We start from the raw sequence: 18,745 nt of genomic DNA, 5'->3' as shown, positions 1-18,745 counted from the left end.
ACGGCATCTGTGCAAAAAGTACATAGCCCCTGAAGTTGTACTAAGAAAAAAAAAAAAACTACTTAAAAGTCTTTCATTTCACACACGTCATCTTCTTGGCACATTTTCCTCCTACTGTCCTTTCTGCCCGACCTTTCTCACCCTCAGGTCCAGGAAAACCACGAAAAGTTAAACAGTCTGACAGAGCCTGCCTAACCAGATCTGCTACTCACTCCGGGATCCCGGAGGCAAACTGCAGCCCAGGATCAGAAGGGACTCTCCAGGGCGCACCTGCCGGGAGGGCGGCCGCTCTGCAAGTAAGCGGAAATCCCATCCCTCGCCATGGCTGCGCGGACGCCGAGCCGTGTAGCCCGAGCACAGCGCGGCCCCTGCAGGCGGGTATCGGAGGTGACTCGGGAGGTTTGCGCGACCCCGGGCGGACCGCGCCCCTCTCCCACCTCCCCGCGGGCGCTTCCAACTCGCCAGGTGTCCGCGCGCGCGACCGGCCCCGCCCCCGCTGCCGGGCCGAGCGCGCCTGCCTGGCCAGAGCCGCGTCCCCTGCGCTGTGAGAAGCTGGACCTCGGCTTCGGAGGCCGCGCTTCCTCTGGCTCCGGCCCCGCTCTAGGCGTGGGGGCGGGGCTGGAGGCGGGGCCGGGCGGCGGGGCGGGGCTCGCGCCAGTGCCCTGGGCTCTGCTGCAGCGTCTTCCGCAGGTCTCGTGGCAGGCTAGCGGCTCCGTCGCCCCTCCGGCCCCATGGCAGCCCCCGGCTCCCCGGCTGAGTGCGGCTACATCCGGACAGTCCTGGGCCAGCAGATCCTGGGGCAGCTGGACAGCTCCAGCCTGGCTCTGCCCTCCGAGGCCAAGCTGAAGCTGGCGGGGAGCAGCAGCCGCAGCAGCCAGGCGGCCAAGAGCCTGCGGATCCAGGAGCAGGTGCAGCAGACCCTGGCCCGGAAGGGCCGCAGCTTGGTGGGCAACGGTGAGTGGAGCCCGCCGTTCCCCGCACCGCGCCGATCCCACCCCTTATCCCTTTTCCTACCCATCCCTCATTCTCCGCGCCCTGTTGCTTTGATTCGCTGCTTCCTGAGGGTGCGGGACCTGGTGTTCTGCCCACCTGTTGCTCGCCGTCCCTTTGTATGACCCGCCGCTCCTCCAGACTCAGACTGACTTACTTGGGGAAATCATTCTTCTAAAAACTTACTCAGCTTCGTCATATATGTATCTACATATATTAGATGCACGTGTATATCTACGTGAAAGAATTCAGTACAATATTTTCACCCCTTCCTTAACACCCTCCCCCCCCCCCCCCCCCGCAATCTGTGGACTTAATCTGGAAGCTCCGGGAGTCTATAAACATTTTGAGATTCTGTGCAGAAATTTGGTACTATTTTTTTTTTCTGGGAGAATATGCTTCTAGCTTTTATTAGATTTTTTAAAGAGTCTATGACCCCTCCATATATATATAATTTTTTTCAAGAAAACCTGAAAGTACTGGCCCTTCCTCTTACAACCTGTAAATTAGGATTGTGGTTCCTCGCCCAGGTACTTCGGGGCGCTCCACCCTTTGTGCGGAGCGAGTGGTTGATCTAGGAAGTGAAAAGCATTGAGTAGGAAGGTTTGGGCCCGGGAACAGCCACGCCACCTGCGGAGGAGGAGGAGGAAGGGGACTTTGGCCCGGCCAGTAGCAGCCTCGCCTGCCTCGCTGCACCGCGCAGAAGTCCTCTCCAAAAATTTAAAACGTGGAAGTAAAAGCGGTTTAAAAAAAACCCCACAGCACTATATTAGTAATTAATTGATAGGGGAGGTGGAAGGGAAGACGGCAAACCAGTTGTTAAAATTAGAGAACATGAAATATCGTTTTGTCCCCTGCTAAAAGTCAGATAATCAGAGCCACACAGTAACACTTATTAATTTAATTTATTTTATTATAAAATCAGTATAGGCTTATTGCAGAAAAGAAAAAGAAATTGAACATTTAAGTTGAGATATCCGTTTGTTTCCTGCAATGTTGAACTGTTTCTTAAAGACCTAACTTGGGCAATGGCAATTGTAGAACCCATCTGGAAAAGAAAAAAATACTTGCAAAACAGAACAAAGATTTAAAACAGCTGTCCCTAGGAGGCTATATTGTTTTCAGGTTTTTAAAGAATCCTAAAGGATCAGGCAGTCAGTATTTACATACATTAAAGGTAAAGAGATGTTTAATGGTTGTAGTTAATGTAATTGCCTACTGTGTGCTACGAATTGGGCCATGTGGTTGAAAGCATTTATTACTATGCTTTCAAAAAAAAATATGTCGGAGGTGTTTAAATCCCCATTTAACAGATGAGGAAACTAAGCAGTTACGTAACACTTAAGTTCCCACGGATAGTAAGTAGCAGAATTGGTATTTAAATCGCCATGCCTGAATTTTTAAACCACTCATCAGTTGTATTGTTAGCTTTTGGGTTAATACAAAATGGGGTTTTTATTAGGCCCTGAGGCCTTCCTGATCCCCTCTCATTTTCCTCTAAGTAAAGAACTGAGGTCATTCTGCAAGTGGGGAGGTCTAGATAACCCTGAACTGCCACAGTGCATGGGATAAAAAGAACCTAAATTTACATTCGAGAGTGTGACTAAAGACTGCAAGTCAACTGATGCCAATCTTTGACCAGTGGTATCATTGCACCTATCAGTCTATGCAGGTCCAGCGTTAACGGGAAACCAAACTAGCGTCTTCTCGGGGGACACAAGGGATGCACATTGTATGTTCTTTCTTGCCCTCTGAAAATGGCTAGCTGGAAGAGCAACTAGACATCAGCTATTCAATAAATGGGGGAAATGAACAGAAGAAAAGGGAGCATTGTTGAGCATCTATGTGCCTACCCCTACTCTTCATATATTTTCATTAAATCCTTAAAACAATTGCGTAAGATAGATACGAAGCTCCATTTCACTTCTGAAGAATGCATCAGTCTCTGAACATTTAATGGATGCTTGACCCCAAACCCACACGTGAACTGTCTTCCCTACAACATGGTTAATTCATGTTGCTTGGTGAATTCAAGAACTACCGAATGAGTCTGTACTTCATGCGGGGCATTGTGCAGGTGCTGAATCACCCATAAGACTCTGCTTGCTTTTGTGCAAGAAGTTTAAAATCTGAAGAAGGAAACCACCCTTTAAAAAAATACGTTATCAAATAGAAAATAGTGAGAAACCCAAAGAACGTATTATAGAGTTTAGAAGTATGAGTGAGACTACCTAGTTGAAGGGAATTTTGAAAAGCTTCTGAGAGGAATTGAGATTTTAGATCTCAAAGATTCAGTAGGGCTGGATATGGGACAGAGGTCGGAGCGAGCATTCCAGGAGAGAGCAGCAGGAATATTTCATGGTTCACAGAATTGATATGAGAGAACAAATTATGTCCTGGTGCTTTTGCTCTAATGCTTAGGGCAACTCCTTGAATGGTTCTGCCTTATACTAAGGAACAAAGTGTTTGAAATATTTTGATTACAACAGGAGCTTCCCTGCAAGCTGAAATACACTCAGCAGCCTACACAGAAGGACAAGTCAGGCAGAGAGATAAGGCAGCTAACAACACCTACTTACTCTAAAGCCTCAGCTTTCTGAGACTTAAAAAGGAAATCGGCTTCAATGGAATTTAACATGTCATGCCAAGGAACAATTACCAGGGATGGTTCATGTATGTTAATTAAAGTTCTTTGAAAAGGCCTGGGGGGCTTGTGACTTGTGAGTATTGTTTTTAGTATTTCCGTATTATTGTCTTGTCTCTAAAGTTGAAACAGACAAGCAATTGTTGAAATAGTGCTGGTCTGGAAAGAATCCTGTATCAACACAAAAAAGTCTGGGAAGAAACGACCCTGGTGTTAACTGCTGTTAGTTCCAGAGCCCTGGAGAATTCTGAATTGTTGACATACCTGCAAGATTGAGGCAGCAGATAATCTGCTGAAAACAGAGATGCGATAAATGAGGCTGATTTGTTGATAAATACCCGGCCAGGGTCTTGAATGCCTCGGTATATAGGTGGGTGGCTTTCACTGTAAATCATTCTAACTTTTGTTGCTGTTTTAAACTGCCACGCTGAACATTTTAAAGTTGCCTGTAACTCTTAAGAGGTGAGTGGGTGGAGGGGACGTTAGAGGGACAGGGGATCAGAGGTAGGCAGTAGCATTGTGAAATGAGTGTATTGTAGAGAATTTTAAAAATTATTTTATAAACGTCACAGAGAAGACATTTAAGAATTGCAAGTAGTAGCAAGGGAAAAAATTTTAAGTGTCCATACCTATTTATTACACTTATTTTGAAAGTACTATTACACTTACTACACGATCCCCAGGGTGCTTGAATAGAAAGTAAGTCATGTTTTAAATTGTATGTAATACTCCTAAACACAGTGGACAATACCTTAATAAAGTTTTCACCTCCTTTGGAAATCCACCATGAAAACTTACGGCATATCATTTAGTTTCTCTGGTCAAGGGTTTTGAATATCTGTGATCAGAGGAAATTCTGGAGAAGGGACTGAAGGAAGCAAAGGAAGCAAAAAAAAGGCAATAGGCATTATTGGGGAGAGTGAGGTTGGGGTGGGGGTGATTGTTCAAATCTTGTATGAATTATTTGTTTGCCAAAACAAAATTCCAGGAATGAAGCAATTCTGGGAGCCAGGTGACAAATCACTCAGAGAGTGGGAGCCATCAGGAGAGGGGGAAAAAGAGTCAGATGGTGGGGTGGCAGAGAGATGCTGCTCTGAACGTTGTACATCACTGGTGCCACCTGATTTCAGGTACCTCTGTGTCTGCCTAAAAAGCCCATGGGCCACTCTGTTTAGTGTCTAGCAGATCTGAGTACAAAAAAAAATGTGCGGGGTTTGTTTATTTGTTTAGAAATTCTTCTGATTATAGTTACTCAAAGGAAATAGAACATTAGCAAAAAACGATTACAAAAAATATATTCCACACCCTTAGAAAAAGTGAGAACACACTGGCTTTATGGATAATGTTTTGAGTGAGAGTGTCTTAGGGATCTTTGAGAATCAATGGAGCTGTAACAGTGATTTTGATTATAAAAATTCATTGGTCTATGTGTCACAAATAAACTGCAGGACGTTTCCTTCAAGAAAAGACTGTTGTTTAGAGTTTTAAAAAGTCTCCTTTAATGTTATCTATGCCCGTTCCATTCATGGGAACAGAGAGGAGTTCACTTGACTTAGATATTTAAGGTATTTGTTGTTCTGTGGGCTCATTCTTCTAAAGTGCTGCTTGGTTATCAGCTTTAAAACCTTTTTCTCATGTATTCGAATAAAGATATACATGCTTGCATTATTTTATATTCAATATAGTTAACATTGATTTTTACACTAAAACCTAATTTCTGGTTTGATTGATAAAAGGTTTATTTATTTATTCTTTTGCTAAGAGAATAAGCACATTATTGGCAACCTATCTCTGATAGTGATGAAATATAATAAGCACATATGTTGCTAGAATCTCTGGAATTTATAAAACAGAGTTGATAAGTTCCATAAAAAATCATTTGGTTCCATCTCAGATGATATTCAAGAATTTAAAATTACACAATTCTGAGATAAATGTTGGATTCCAGCTATTTTGTACATGTACATAAATGTATGAAAATGTAAATGCCATACTCCTGGAAAGTAAACAGTTAAAGGCAATGTTGCAAGTGGAGATAGAAAAATGAGGGGAAAACTTAATTTTCTATTAGAGTAAGCCTGCTCACTTGCCTGACTTCTTATGATAAGAATAACAGAATTTCAGGAGTGCCTAGCTGGCTCTGTTGGTTATGTGTCCATGTCTAGATTTCTGCTCAGAAATTGATCTCGTAGTTTGTGGGCTCGGGCCCTGTGTCCGGCTCTGCACTGACAGTATGAAGCCTGCTTGGGATTCTCTCTCTCTCTGTCCTCCCCACCTTTCTCTCTTTCTCTTTCTCTCTTAAAATAAATAATCTTAAAAATTAACAAAAAGGAGGGGCGCCTGGGTGGCTTAGTCGGTTGAGTGTCCAGCTTTCGCTTAGGTCATGATCTCGCAGTTCGTGGGTTCGAGCACCGCGTCGGGCTCTGTGCTGACTGCCAGCTCAGAGCCTGGAGCCTATTTCAGAGTCTGTGACTCCCTCTCTCTCTGACCCTCCCCTTCTCATGCTGTCTCTCTCTCTCTCTCTCTCCTAGAAATAAATAAAAATATTTTTAAAAAAATTAACAAAAAGGAATAACCACTTCAGATTCTCTTATACCAGAAATATTTAAAAATCTACTTAAATCTATTGCTATGTTAGACATACTAATTGTTCTCTCAAGTGCTTAAAATGAGGTAGGAACTCGATATGTAGACTTAGATTAAAATGCATATTTAGAAAAAAAGGAACCTTGAGCATTTGAAAGTGCAATTTGCTGTTACCATTAAAGGAATCTATATATTTATATCCTTGGGATAATCAGATTTTGACTTAACAGTGTTAATTGGTGAAGCATCATGATCAAAGGTGTGTAACCTCTTAATTTCCAGAAGAAAGTATTGCTCATTAAAAGCTTAATAAATTATTTCCACTAAATCTTAAATCTGACTAACATCCATACGATGGGAGTAAGGAGGGTCCCATGAGAATTATTATATTGGATTACCTTTTGTCTTTGAAGGAGGAAAACAAATGAGAACTTTTCTTGACAGATATTAGGGACTTCTTATAGACCACCAAAATATGACAGAAAACTCAAGCCATACAGATAAGAGAATGACAATAAATATTTAGCATCCAGATGTAGAATCCACCTTGTCAAAAAGAACATAATTTTTCTACACAGGAAGAAAGATTCTGCCTACGTTAGGGGGAAAGAAATTTTTTCCTCTCTATTCCCAGAATGACAGAGAAACAGAAAATGCCTGAGCACCTTCCAAGCAGTCCAAGGCAAGAACACACCTGTGGCTACCATCGTCACATTTTGGCCCCACTCTGGCGATCCACAGGGTAGACGTCAGCCTGAAGCATCAAGTGCAAACTGAATTTGTGTAACTCGCGTATTTCGAATGCGTAAGGAAATATGACTAATTAACAATGAACTCGTCAAGTGCTGATGCAAGACTGTACTAGAAGCAGTAGTAAAAGATGCTATTCTTTCTGTCAGGATGTGAAAATTTACCTAGAAGATAACCTCTTCCTGCTTTAATCTGGCCTCACTCCAGCCCATTCTTCGCCTCACTACTGGAATAAACTCTCAAGTCTCACTGCATCATTTCTTGATTTAAATTCCTTGCTGTTATCTATGTAGCCCTTCTACTGTGAGTAAAACCGTCATTCAGCATGGCATTCCAAGTTCTTCAGGGTCTGATGCCTGCAACTTCTCAAACTTCATCTTATCACCACCACTCCCACACCCCCCACCAAACAAACCCGTGTGACTTATCGTCCTCTGTGTTCCTAACCCTGGGGCCCTCATTCCTCCCTTCTCTCTGCCTGGTTAACTCTTACCTGCTGCTCAAAACTCAGTTCAGTTGTGTCCCTGGATGGGCACTATCTCAGAGGGTAGGGGGAGATCTTGAGCGCAAGTTAAGATCTTTGCGAGTCACAGAAGATGTTTCCGCAAGAGCAAAGTCTGGAAAATGCAGGGGATTTCTGACCATATGTTTGGAAGGTTTGGTGGGAGGAGGATTTTCAAGAAGGGCCAGCCGCTCTGAACGAGTCAGGAGGGAAGAGACTAGCTCTGGCAAGTGAGGGGCAGCATAATGACCGAGACTTGTTACCAAAACCCGTAGTGAGTTTTTTAAAGAAAATAATTAAGTTGGTGAGTTCCGTAAACTCATCTTTTTGACTCTGTGAGTATGATGTGGTAAGTGTCATCACAGTTCTGAAGCTATCATTAGGGATATCTCAGCAAATGAACTGGCAGAAATGCCAAAGTAAGGAGACACGTCACAGGAATTAATAGACTTGGAAGCTTCCAGGACAGAAAAACTTAGTATTTCACCAGTGTGCTTATTAATCACACACTCTGCTCATCTGGCTACTCCAACAAAATGCATGATATAGATACCTGCAGTACCTAAGGGCCTTTGTAATATGTGTTTTTGTAGTCATCGAGAGCAGTAATTTGAGGACTGTCCCCCCAAATGCCATAAATGTCTCTACCAGAGGATAATCTCAAGCTGTTTAGGGGCCTCCTGAAAACTCAAGACTTCTGGTGGCTGGTTGGCATATTGTGTGAGGGATAATAGCCATTGACTAGATCCGTAGTGGCCCATGGAGCGTGTGGCCCATTCTGTGAGGAGAGCTGGTCTGTCCCTGGCATAGTCACCTTCGTCGGAAGGCAGCCGTGCTGTGCCTACACTGCGTCACCGATGCTGACTGCTGGAATGTCAGCTTTATGAGAAGTCATAACTAGTACCCAGTATACAAGTTGTTTCTCATATTTGATCATGTAAGTTGTGTTAATTGGTCACAATAAGCACCGCACACTTTTTGTTCATTTTTCAATAATGCAGAACGTTAATAGATTTTGACCTACTTTGGAATAATTCTTTGTCATAGTTTTTTTTAAAGATTTTTTTTTTAATGTTTTATTTATTTCTAGGAGAGAGAGAGAGAGAGAGAGAGAGACAGCGTGAGCAGGGGAGGGTCAGAGAGAGAGGGAGTCACAGACTGAAACAGGCTCCAGGCTCTGAGCTGGCAGTCAGCACAGAGCCCGACGCGGGGCTCGAACCCACGAACCGCGAGATCATGACCCAAGCGAAAGTCGGACGCTTAACCGACTAAGCCACCCAGGCGCCCCTCTTTGTCATAGTTTTTAAACCAACAAATTGTGTTCATTGTCTAGCCTGAGCAAGAACTCACCTGAGTTGTATGCATGGTGTAGAATTTTGGTTTCCAGAAATATCTGTTCATTTTTCTTAGAAAGTAAGAAGATAAAAGAAATACATATATATAAATATATATTTTAATGTAAGTCCAGGAAAATGAATCCTGGGTCATATGCCCACACAGGCAAAAGAAAAATCCTTCACCAGTTCCAGAGCCCTGATGTATGGTTCCTGATAAGTCCTAGTGAATTCATGTTTTAAGCTCCTACTTTTTTTTGTTGGTAAGAACTTGGAGTGCCAGGTTGAATGACAGTTTTACTCATAGTAGAATGGCTATGTAGATAACAGTACCAACAGACTTTAAGGGGCCATTTAAGTTTTTTTTTTAATTTTTTAAAGAATGTATTTATTTCTGAGAGAGAAAGAGACAGCGTGAGCATGGGAGGGTCAGAGAGAGAGGGAGACACAGAATCTGAAACAGGCTCCAGGCCCTGAGCTGGCAGTCAGCACAGAGCCCAACACGGGGCTGAACCCCACGAACTGCGAGATCATGACCTGAGTGGAAGTCAGATGCTTAACTGACTGAGCCACCCAGACCCCCCAAGGAGCCATTTAAATATGAATTTTATACAAATTCTAATCAGTTTTTAAGACGCCTTGTCTCATCTATAATGACATGCTCCCAGTTTTAGTGAAGAAGTTAAATTTCTTTTTAATTTATTTATTTTGAGAGAGAGAGAGAACACGCAGGGGAGAGGCAGAGAGAGAGAGAGAGAGAGAGAGAATCCCTCACAGGCTCTGCATTGTCAGCACAGAGCCCAGCACGGGGCTTGAACCCATAAACTATGAGGTCAGGACCCTAGAGGAAATCAAAAATCGGAGCTTACCTGCCTGAGCCACCCAGATGCTCAGAAGTTAAAGCTTTTTAAGGTGTGTGAGGAGAACTGCTATTAGCAGAGGCTGCTGGTGAAAGGCCAAATACAAGAAGATGATAGTTTTTACACCTCTGGGCTCTCTTTCCACCATTGTCAGCCCACACTGTGAAGACAACGTTTTGTGAGCATCAGCACAATTATGGGTAGTGTTCAAATCAACACTAGTAGTGAACACCCGCTGATTTCTGTGTATACTTTTAGCCATCCCTGTTTTCATGGGAATTGCTTCTATCTCCAGCTCTACAAATTCTTTTCTTATAGTCAAATCAGTTTTATAACCAAGAGAGTACAAGAAGTAAGTACTAGAAGCTTGAAAAAAAAGATGCTTTTCTGAATGTAAATACTACTGTGTCCAATAGCAGGTTATATAAAGGTTTTGTTTGCCTGTTTAGCTGTTTTCAATAGTCTGTTTACCATGAGAGAAGCTGCAGTTGATTTTTTAAATGTGCTCAGATAGAGGTAATAGAGTCACAGTAGAAGCTTATCAGTTTGATTTTATAAGTGTATTAAATTTAACCAGTTAGGTAATAAAGTTGCTCACAAAACCCACAAACAAAAACTGATTATGGAAGTTAGTTTATTTTTAACCCTAGCAATAATCCATTATTTTGGACAGCACTGGCATCCGTAACCAGAAACCAAGATATTTTCTCCCAAGAGCTGCTTACAGAATCCTAACATTCAGATTAACGTTCAGACCAGGAAAGAGAGAAAATTACATTATCCTGTGAGGTCTACACCTGTGCAATCTTCCGAGCAATTTGGCCTCTTTCCACCCTCAAAACCAACTACCATCAACACCCCTCCTCCTACCATTGCTTTGACCTGACCTGCTTGTTATTTGTGGAGGTGGGGTTTAAAGTTGTTCTGTAACTATCTCATTCATTTCCCTTAAAGTGGTTCCATAAAATGTCAATGGCATACTTAGAAGAAAAGGTATGGATAATGTTGCCCATGTAATGTTAATTTGAAATAGTTTCTATAAATCATCACCTTCTTTAGGAAACTCTAGAGGCACATTTCCACATTGTACGAATGAAATGAATGGCTGGAAAAACCACGATATCATGTGATCCTCAGTGTCTGGGTCAATCACAAATAACCAGAAAAAGTTAAATTCAATGTCACTGGTAAATTTACCAGAATAAAAACTCTGAGATACAACACAGTGTAAATTAAAGCATGCACACTAGTTTATCCCCCATTCTAGAACAGATTAGAGGAGCCTGGGTGGCTCAGTCAATTAAGCGTCCGACTTCGGCTCAGGTCATTATCTCACAGATCGTGGGTTCGAGCCCCACGTCGGGCTCTGTGCTGACAGCTAGCTCAGAGCCTGGAGCCTGTTTCAGATTCTGTGTCTCCCTCTCTATCTGACCCTCCCCTGCCCATGCTGTCTCTCTTTCTCTCTCTGAGAAATAAACTTAAAAAATTAAAAAAAAAATAGAACAGATCAATTCATGAAAAAGTGTAAAAAACAAATTTTTGTAATCCAAGTTCTACTTTATTTTTTAATTTTATTAAAAATTTTTTTACAGTTTATTATTTTGAGAGAGACAGAGACATTGCAAGTGGGGGAGGGGCAGAGAGAGACAGGGAATCCCAAGCAGGCTTAGTGCTGCCATCACAAAGCCCAATGTGGGGCTCAAACCCAGGAAACCATGAGATCATGACCTGAGCCAAAACCAAGATTCAGATGCTCAACTGACTGAGCCACCTAGGCGCTCCCCCAAATTCTGTTTTAAAAACTATCTCATTTTTGCATGTTCCTTTATAATTTTAAAAGCACTTATATATATGGTTTCTCAGGTAAACCTCTGTCTCACCCATTCTGTTAGTAACTGGAATTATGGGAGACTGAGGCATCTGAGTGATTTGTCTAGGCACACAGAAAGGATTGGAGGTGCCAGGCCAAGTCCACAGATTTCTTCCATTTAGGGAAGATACCTGCCTCATTTTGTGAAGTAAACAAAGTCTTTGAAATATGAAGGTACCCTGATATTCCATATTAGAAGATCTGAATTTTCATGTTGGATTTATTTAAAGAGGATGTACCTGTAAATATGCTATGTTTTTATTTGCTTTGTTGTTTTTCGTTTTGGAAAAGGGCATGACTGAGTTATTATATGTGTTCGGTAGTCATCATTACATATTTTATCCTCTGAACAGAAAAAATGACTTGTTTAAAGAGATTAGTGTCCATCCTGATTAATATATATCTTTAAAAAAATAATTCCACCAGTTTGGGTGGCTTAGTCGGTTGAGCGTCCGACTTCAGCTCAGGTCATGATCTCACAGCTTGTGGGTTTGAGCCCTGCGTCGGGCTCTGTGCTGACAGCTAGCTCAGAGCCTGGAGCATGTTTCGGATTCTGTGTCTCCCTCTCTCTCTGACCCTCCCCTTCCCATATTGTCTCTCCCTCAGAAATAAATAAAACATTAAAAAAAAAACTTTAAAAATTCCACCCAGTTCAAAATTTCTTTAAAATCTTAGCATGCAGCTGGAAGTTCATCTTTAATCCACCACACTGATCTCAAACTCATGACTGCCTAGGATCTGCATTACTTGTTTTTTGAGATTAATTAGCCCTTTAGCCAGAGAAACCTGAAAGCTGAGTATCAGGAGTCCCAACCTTTCTAGCACGGGAAGAGAGTCTGTGGCTTGAAGATCCACGCTTATTTTATTCCTTGTTCCCAACTGTGTTATAGTTATTTTGGGCACCAGTAAACTGGTCTCAGTTCATTGATCCGAAAACTGAAGGAGAGACTTCTTTTTAAGAACTGATGTCAGGAAATAAAGATTTAATAGTTACAGAGTATTTGGAGTTACCCAGGTAAAGGTTCTCGAGGAGAGAGAATGATAGCTTTCGGTCTTCATATCCAAACCTGTGATAATGCCCCTGCCAGAGCTTTGGCAAATGGCAATTTCAGAAAGACCACAGTGCAATCAAATAGCAGAGACTGGTGGAAATGAGGAAGCCAGGAGTTCAAATGTGACACAAAATTGCTTTGCAATTTAAAGCAAGTAAATTGCTTAGGGTGCCTGGGTGGCTCAATTGGTTTAGCATCTGAGGTTGACTCAGGTCATGATCTCAAGATTCTTGAGTTCAAGCTCTATGTCTGGTTTTCTGCCGTCAGCACAGAGTCTGCTTTGGATCCTCCCTATCCCTCTCTCCCTGCCCTTCTCCCTCCCTGAGTTCTCTCTCTCACTCTCAAAAATAAACATTTAAAAATAATAAAGCAAATAACTTAAGTTTCCCTATTTATTAAAGGAGATGATGGTTCCTGGCTCTGCATGACAGGAATATTGAAAAGAAACATAAAAATTGAGTTCTTTAAAAAAAAAAAAAAAAGCAATATTGAAATATAAGGAGTTCATGTAAGTTCCTTTAAAAAGCCTTAAGCCAGGGCACCTCGATGGCTCATTCAGTTGAGCGTTCAACTTCCACTCAGGTCATGATCTCACAGCTGGTGGGTTCGAACCCTGCATCAGGCTCTGTGCTGACAGCTCAGAGCCTGGAGCAACTTTGAATTCTGTGTGTCTCTCTCTCTCTCCCCCTCCCCTACTCGCGCTCTCATGCTCGCTCGCTCTCTTTCTCTCTTTCTCTCTCTCAAAAATAAACATTAAAAATTTAAAAAAAAAAAAAAAAAAAAGCCTTACAGCCCTCAGCAACAATGTGATTTAAACATCTTCAGTAGGCCTGATTATAAAATTCACTGAGTAGCTATTTTGGTAGGATACATTGTTTCACTGGATCTTTTCCATAGATTGTTACACATTTCAAATCTTTGCAGGAATCTCTGCTTGAAAACGGCAGTCCCCCATTAACTCTTTTCCTGAATGTCTACCTGTTGTTCTGGAAGTCGTGCAAGGGTAGTAGTTAATACTGCGGGTGATCATGGGCTAAAGGGGCCTCTTGAAGAAATTTCTCTGGGGTTTTTTAAAATTGCACCTTTACATCTTCCACCGTGTCACTGGAATTCATTGTTCTAGCTACCATCCACATATGTCATTAGTGTTTTCCCATTCTAGATTGTTCCTGACTCATATTCAGCTTTCATATAATCCAAAATTTTGAAACTACTATTTTCAAAGACAATTAATTTGATATATATCAAGTGACCAATAATTTTCTACTTGGCCACAACCTCTATGAAAAAGACTTCTGTTTGATTGGAGCCTGGCACAGCCTGAACGTACGCCTGCCTCTCCCCCTGGCCTTTCTTTATCCCTAGCACTGAGGGCACCTGGTCCCAGACCCTTCAGGATTAGAGGCAGGATGTTCTCTGGACCTGCCCAGCTGGGCTCCTTTACCACACCAGTGGGATCACTGCTACCCTGCTTTTCGGATAGCCTGAGGTGGAGAGCAGGGGTGACAGAGGATCAGTGGGGGCAGAGTTGTGGGGCCTAGGACAGCTTTGGCAAGCCGGGCCAGGAGCCTCAGGCGGGCTTTGAGAATTGAGCCCTTCCGGCTTCACAGCCTCTGCTCTGGAGCTGTACAGAATTCTTTCCCGCATTCAGTGTCCAGGTTCCAGACATTCTCCGTCATTGAGGTTAAAAGTAAGGGGTTACCTAGCCTTCTACCTGCCCTTATGGAGAAATCAGGCTCTAGAAACAGCAGATGCCCGGCTTACCTCACCTTCCCTGATCTTAGAACAAGTGACAGTTCTAAGCCTGTCTCCCCCAGGACCCTTTGAGGCCTGAAACTGTTTACCAGCTATGTTGGTTGGCTTCGGGAAATAAGACACATGTACAAACATAATTTGGAATGGACACTCTCCACCCCCCCACCCCCACAAAATATGTGATTCTATTTTTAAAAAATGTGAATCTATTGTTAGCCTTTGAAATTTCGACTCTATAATAATCTTGTCGGGAAAGCATGCTGGTATGTTCCAAACGTGTTGGAAAGAGACTGCCCATGTTGTTTTATTCTCCACATCCTTCGTGAGTCTGAAACCTGAGAGAGTTCATTGAGTATTTTTTTCCTCTGATTTTTAAAGGAAAAGGAAATTTTGATTAAAATCGGGGAAGCAGAAATTTCCTAGGTTTTACATATCTGTGATTATTTTGATTATTATTATTTTTTTAAGGCAGTGGGAGATTATAAAAGAAAAACAAATAGAAAGTTGAGAGAAGGGGCTGCCTAGGTGACTCAGTCAGTTAAGCATCCGGCTCTTCATTTGGGCTCAGGTCACGATTTCCCTGGTCATGAGTTCAAGCCCCGCACTGGGCTATGCACTGACAGCGCAGAGCCTGCTTGGGATTCTCTCTCTCCCTGTCTCTCTATCCCTCCCCTACTCTCTCTCTCTCTCTCTCTCAAAATTAAAAAAATTTTAAAAAAGTTGAGACAAAGATAAAGGAGGTAGAACAGGGTCACAACACTGTCCTCCACTGTCCCCTCCTCAAAGAGGAGTCTTTTAAGAGGCCTGCGTCCATTGAGAGTCTCTTTAGTCCTCACAGAGTGAACAGGTAAGGTCCCTCCTACTTGGTGTCTGTAGGGGTGTGCGCCAGATTAGACCACCACACTGAGAGAGCGTCAGGTAATTCCTCGAAAGCACTCATCTGTAGTTCAGAGGTTGATCTCTTCTCCCGCCTAACTCCTATTACCAAATAAATACCTCAACCCCAGGCTTGGCCCTTTTCAAGCTGATCTATGTTTTCTTTGACCACACCGACCCACCTTATTGTTTTTACAAGCTCTCTTATCTAATAGTGTTGAGTCACCATTATATTTATTGCCTACACCTACATCCTTCTGAGGAAGCTTCTGAATTCCCGCCCGGGGCATAGACTTCTCCTTGTCTGACTTAAGAAACAGAAAATTTATGGGATGCACAACCTAAGCCAATATATAAAAACTAATCTTTAAAAATATATATATTTTTTATTTTTCAACTTTCATTTTGAAAAGCTTATAAAGAATGTTGTGATAACGTTTCATCACTTCCCCCCTCTGAGGGTGATGTTAAACCAACACTAAAAACACTAATACTTGGTATTGGTCTTAATTACTTAAATTTAAAATATGCTATATTATTGTATAATCCTTAACTACCAATTGGCCTGCTTAATATTTTATTATGTGGTTGATTGCAGGAAACCTTCACCGAACCAGCAGTGTTCCTGAGTATGTCTATAAACTACACTTGGTTGAGAATGATTTTGCCGGTGGGCGTTCTCCTGGTACTAAAACCTATGACATGCTAAAGGTAGGATACCAAAGAAATACCCTAGTTATCAGATTACCATGAAAACATTTTTAAGCTTCCATAGCTTTTTTTTTTTGTAGATCTTTATTGTTTTATTTTTATTAAAAAAATTTTTTTAATGTTTTAGTTATTTTTGAGAGAGAGAGAGAGAGAGAGACAGTGTGAGCAGGTGAGGGTCAGAGAGAGAGGGAGACACATACAGAATCCGAAGCAGGCTCCAGGCTCTGAGCTAGCTGTCAGCACAGAGCCCGACGCAGGGCTCGAACCCACGAACTGTGAAATCGTGACCTGAGCCGAAGTCGGACGCTTAACCACGCTTAAGCGTGTCGACTGAGCCACCCAGGCGCCCCTATTTTTATTTTTTTAAGTAAGCTCTGTGCCTAACATGGGGCTTGAACTCATGACCCCAAGATCAAGAGTCACATGCTCCACCAACTGAGCCAACCAGGCACCCCTTCCCATTGGTTATTTTTTAATATTTGCTGCCTTTCCCAAATATTGCAATTTCCTAAATGAATTATATGAAGATTGATTTTTGTGTGGACACCATGGAAAACCGGGGACTTTAACTAGTGTCACATCTGGGACACCTGGGTCGCTCAGTTGGTTAATCGTTCAACTCTTGATTTTGGCTCAGGTCGTGATCTCATGGTTCGTGAGTTCAAGCCCCACATTAGGCTCTGCTCTCAGTGTGGAGCCTGGTTTGGATCCTGTGTCTCCCTCTCTCTCTGCCCCTCCCCTGCTTGCTCACTCTGTCTGTCTCAAAAATAAATAAAGATTAAAAACATTTTTTTTTGTAGTAAAATAAATAGTATCAAACCTTCGTAGAAATAACTTAATACAAAACAGTACAAATAATGAAGTCTCTTTTTTAGAAAAGGGGCCAACTTCTTCATATGATTTAGACACAGACACTTGATATAATAGTCCTAGAGTAGTTGGTCTTTAACAAAGATGAAAACTGATTTATGCCTCATTTAAACTTGATTTCTCTGCAGCCAGGCACCACTGCCACTTATGAAAATCGCTGGGGGAGAGGAACTGCACAGTGCAGTTCACAGAAGTCCGTGGAAGAGAGATCCTGGAGGCAGCCTCTGAGGAGACTTGAGATCTCTCCAGACAGCAGCCCTGAGAGGATTCATTACTCACACAGCGATTACCAGTACAGCCAGAGAAGCCAGGCCGGGCACACCCTGCGGCACCAAGACAGCAGGAGGTCCACCCTCCTTCTGCCCCCCAGATATGCTCGCTCCGAGATTGTGGGTTTCAATCACTCGGCGGCCACGAGCAGACATCGCCACTACGACACTTCCCACAGACAGTACCAGTACGGGTCTGTCAACGACGCCGTTTTCGACCCTGCCCCCGTCAACCCGGTGGTGCCCACGTACCCCAGGCCCGGGACCAGCCACAGCATGGGCAACCTCTTGGAGAAAGAGAACTACCTGACCTCGGGGCCTGCCGCTGGGCAGGTCAGGCCGCTGGTGCCCCTGCAGCCCGTCAGTCAGAACAGGGCTTCGCGGTCCTCCTGGCACCAGAGCTCCTTCCACAGCACCCGCATGGTGAGGGAAGCCGGGCCCAGTGTCACTGGGGATTCAGGCGGGAGGAGGACACACATGACGGTGGGCCAAGTGGCAGCAGGCGGAAGCGGGAACATGCTCGCGGAGAGAAGCACTTTCACGGACTCCCAGCTCGGGTGAGTCCCCTTGTCAATCTGTGGGACAGTCAGTGCCAGCACATTCTGTTCCCACAGCCCTTAGGGTGCGAGCTGGCACTTCTGGGGCCGCGGTGAAAGGCTTCCAGAGATAAGTGTTTAAAATAATGACTTTTCAGGCGGCTGCCTAATTGACAGATTAGCCTATTTACCTCAGGGACAGGGGCCAAGCTACCTGCTCCTATGGCAGCTTCGTGGGGAAATGTGACAGTTAGTCCATCTGTTCCAAACTAGATGCTGGCTGAAGGGCTGGCCACCCCTTGGCTGTGTGAAAACTGCTCTGGATGGGAGCTAACTCCAAAGTAGACCAAGAAATGGGTAATTGCACGTATTTGCTCAATCATTCCTTGAAATGAAGGAAGGAAAGAAGGGAAAAATGCTTTTTGCCCGTGTTAAGAGTAAACTTCATATGCTATTTTGAGAACTACTGTCCTAAAAAGATGAAGAAGACTCAAATAAGCAAAAGCAGCTAATTTCTAGGTGCTGACACTGATGCTTTTACTCTTTGATTCTAGCAGCAGTGATTTGGAGGGTATTTTTTGGCAATACTGAATAATTAAAATAATCAAATTTTCAAAGTCCTGCTCTTGACTCGTATGGACTTTGTGGCTCCTCTAATCTGACTGTTGGAACTTAACTCTTATTCAGATTTAATGATGGAGTACAAATTTCATGAACTGAGGAAGTTACTAAGAGAAAGGTTGAGACATTATTTGATTATTAAATCAATAGCTCCCAAAATAATGATGTCATATTATTATGGTAAAACATTAAATATGGGGTTTTTTTTTAATTTCTAAAAATGTTTAGTGGAAGTTGTCATTTCTCATGATTTCTTTAAGAGAAATTGACCTAATACTCGTTGACCGGGCAGGCCCTGGTGATACAAGATGTTAGGATTTATCGAATCCTGAAGGAGGAAATATGTTTTATAAAGCAAAGCTGAGCATGAGACTTCTAACTTTTTTTTAAATTAATTTATTTATTTTGAGTGAGAGCCAGTGCAAATGGAGGAGAGACAGAAAGAAGGGGGGAAGGAGTGAGAACCCTAAGCAGGCTCCTTACTGTCAGCATGGAGCCTAATGTGGCTCTTGAACTCAA

The 18,745-nt window shown here is 42.9% G+C and overlaps 1 protein-coding gene across 1 annotated transcript in view; it reads left to right on the top strand.

The window, feature by feature from the left end:
• The first annotated feature begins 663 nt into the window (after positions 1-663).
• PKP2 (plakophilin 2) overlaps positions 664-18,745 on the top strand; it is a 95,369-nt gene continuing 77,287 nt past the window's right edge. Inside the window, exons 1-3 of the mRNA XM_039247694.1 lie at positions 664-954; positions 15,818-15,930; positions 16,929-17,626. Of these exons, the coding sequence (XP_039103625.1) occupies positions 732-954; positions 15,818-15,930; positions 16,929-17,626 (1,034 nt within the window). The 5' untranslated portion in view covers positions 664-731. The remainder of the gene's footprint in view (positions 955-15,817; positions 15,931-16,928; positions 17,627-18,745) is intronic.

This window comes from Hyaena hyaena, unplaced genomic scaffold (assembly GCF_003009895.1).
Source record: "Hyaena hyaena isolate Hyena2069 unplaced genomic scaffold, ASM300989v1 scaffold_303, whole genome shotgun sequence".
Lineage (NCBI taxonomy): Eukaryota > Metazoa > Chordata > Mammalia > Carnivora > Hyaenidae > Hyaena > Hyaena hyaena.
This window is presented reverse-complemented; position numbering and strand designations above follow the sequence as displayed.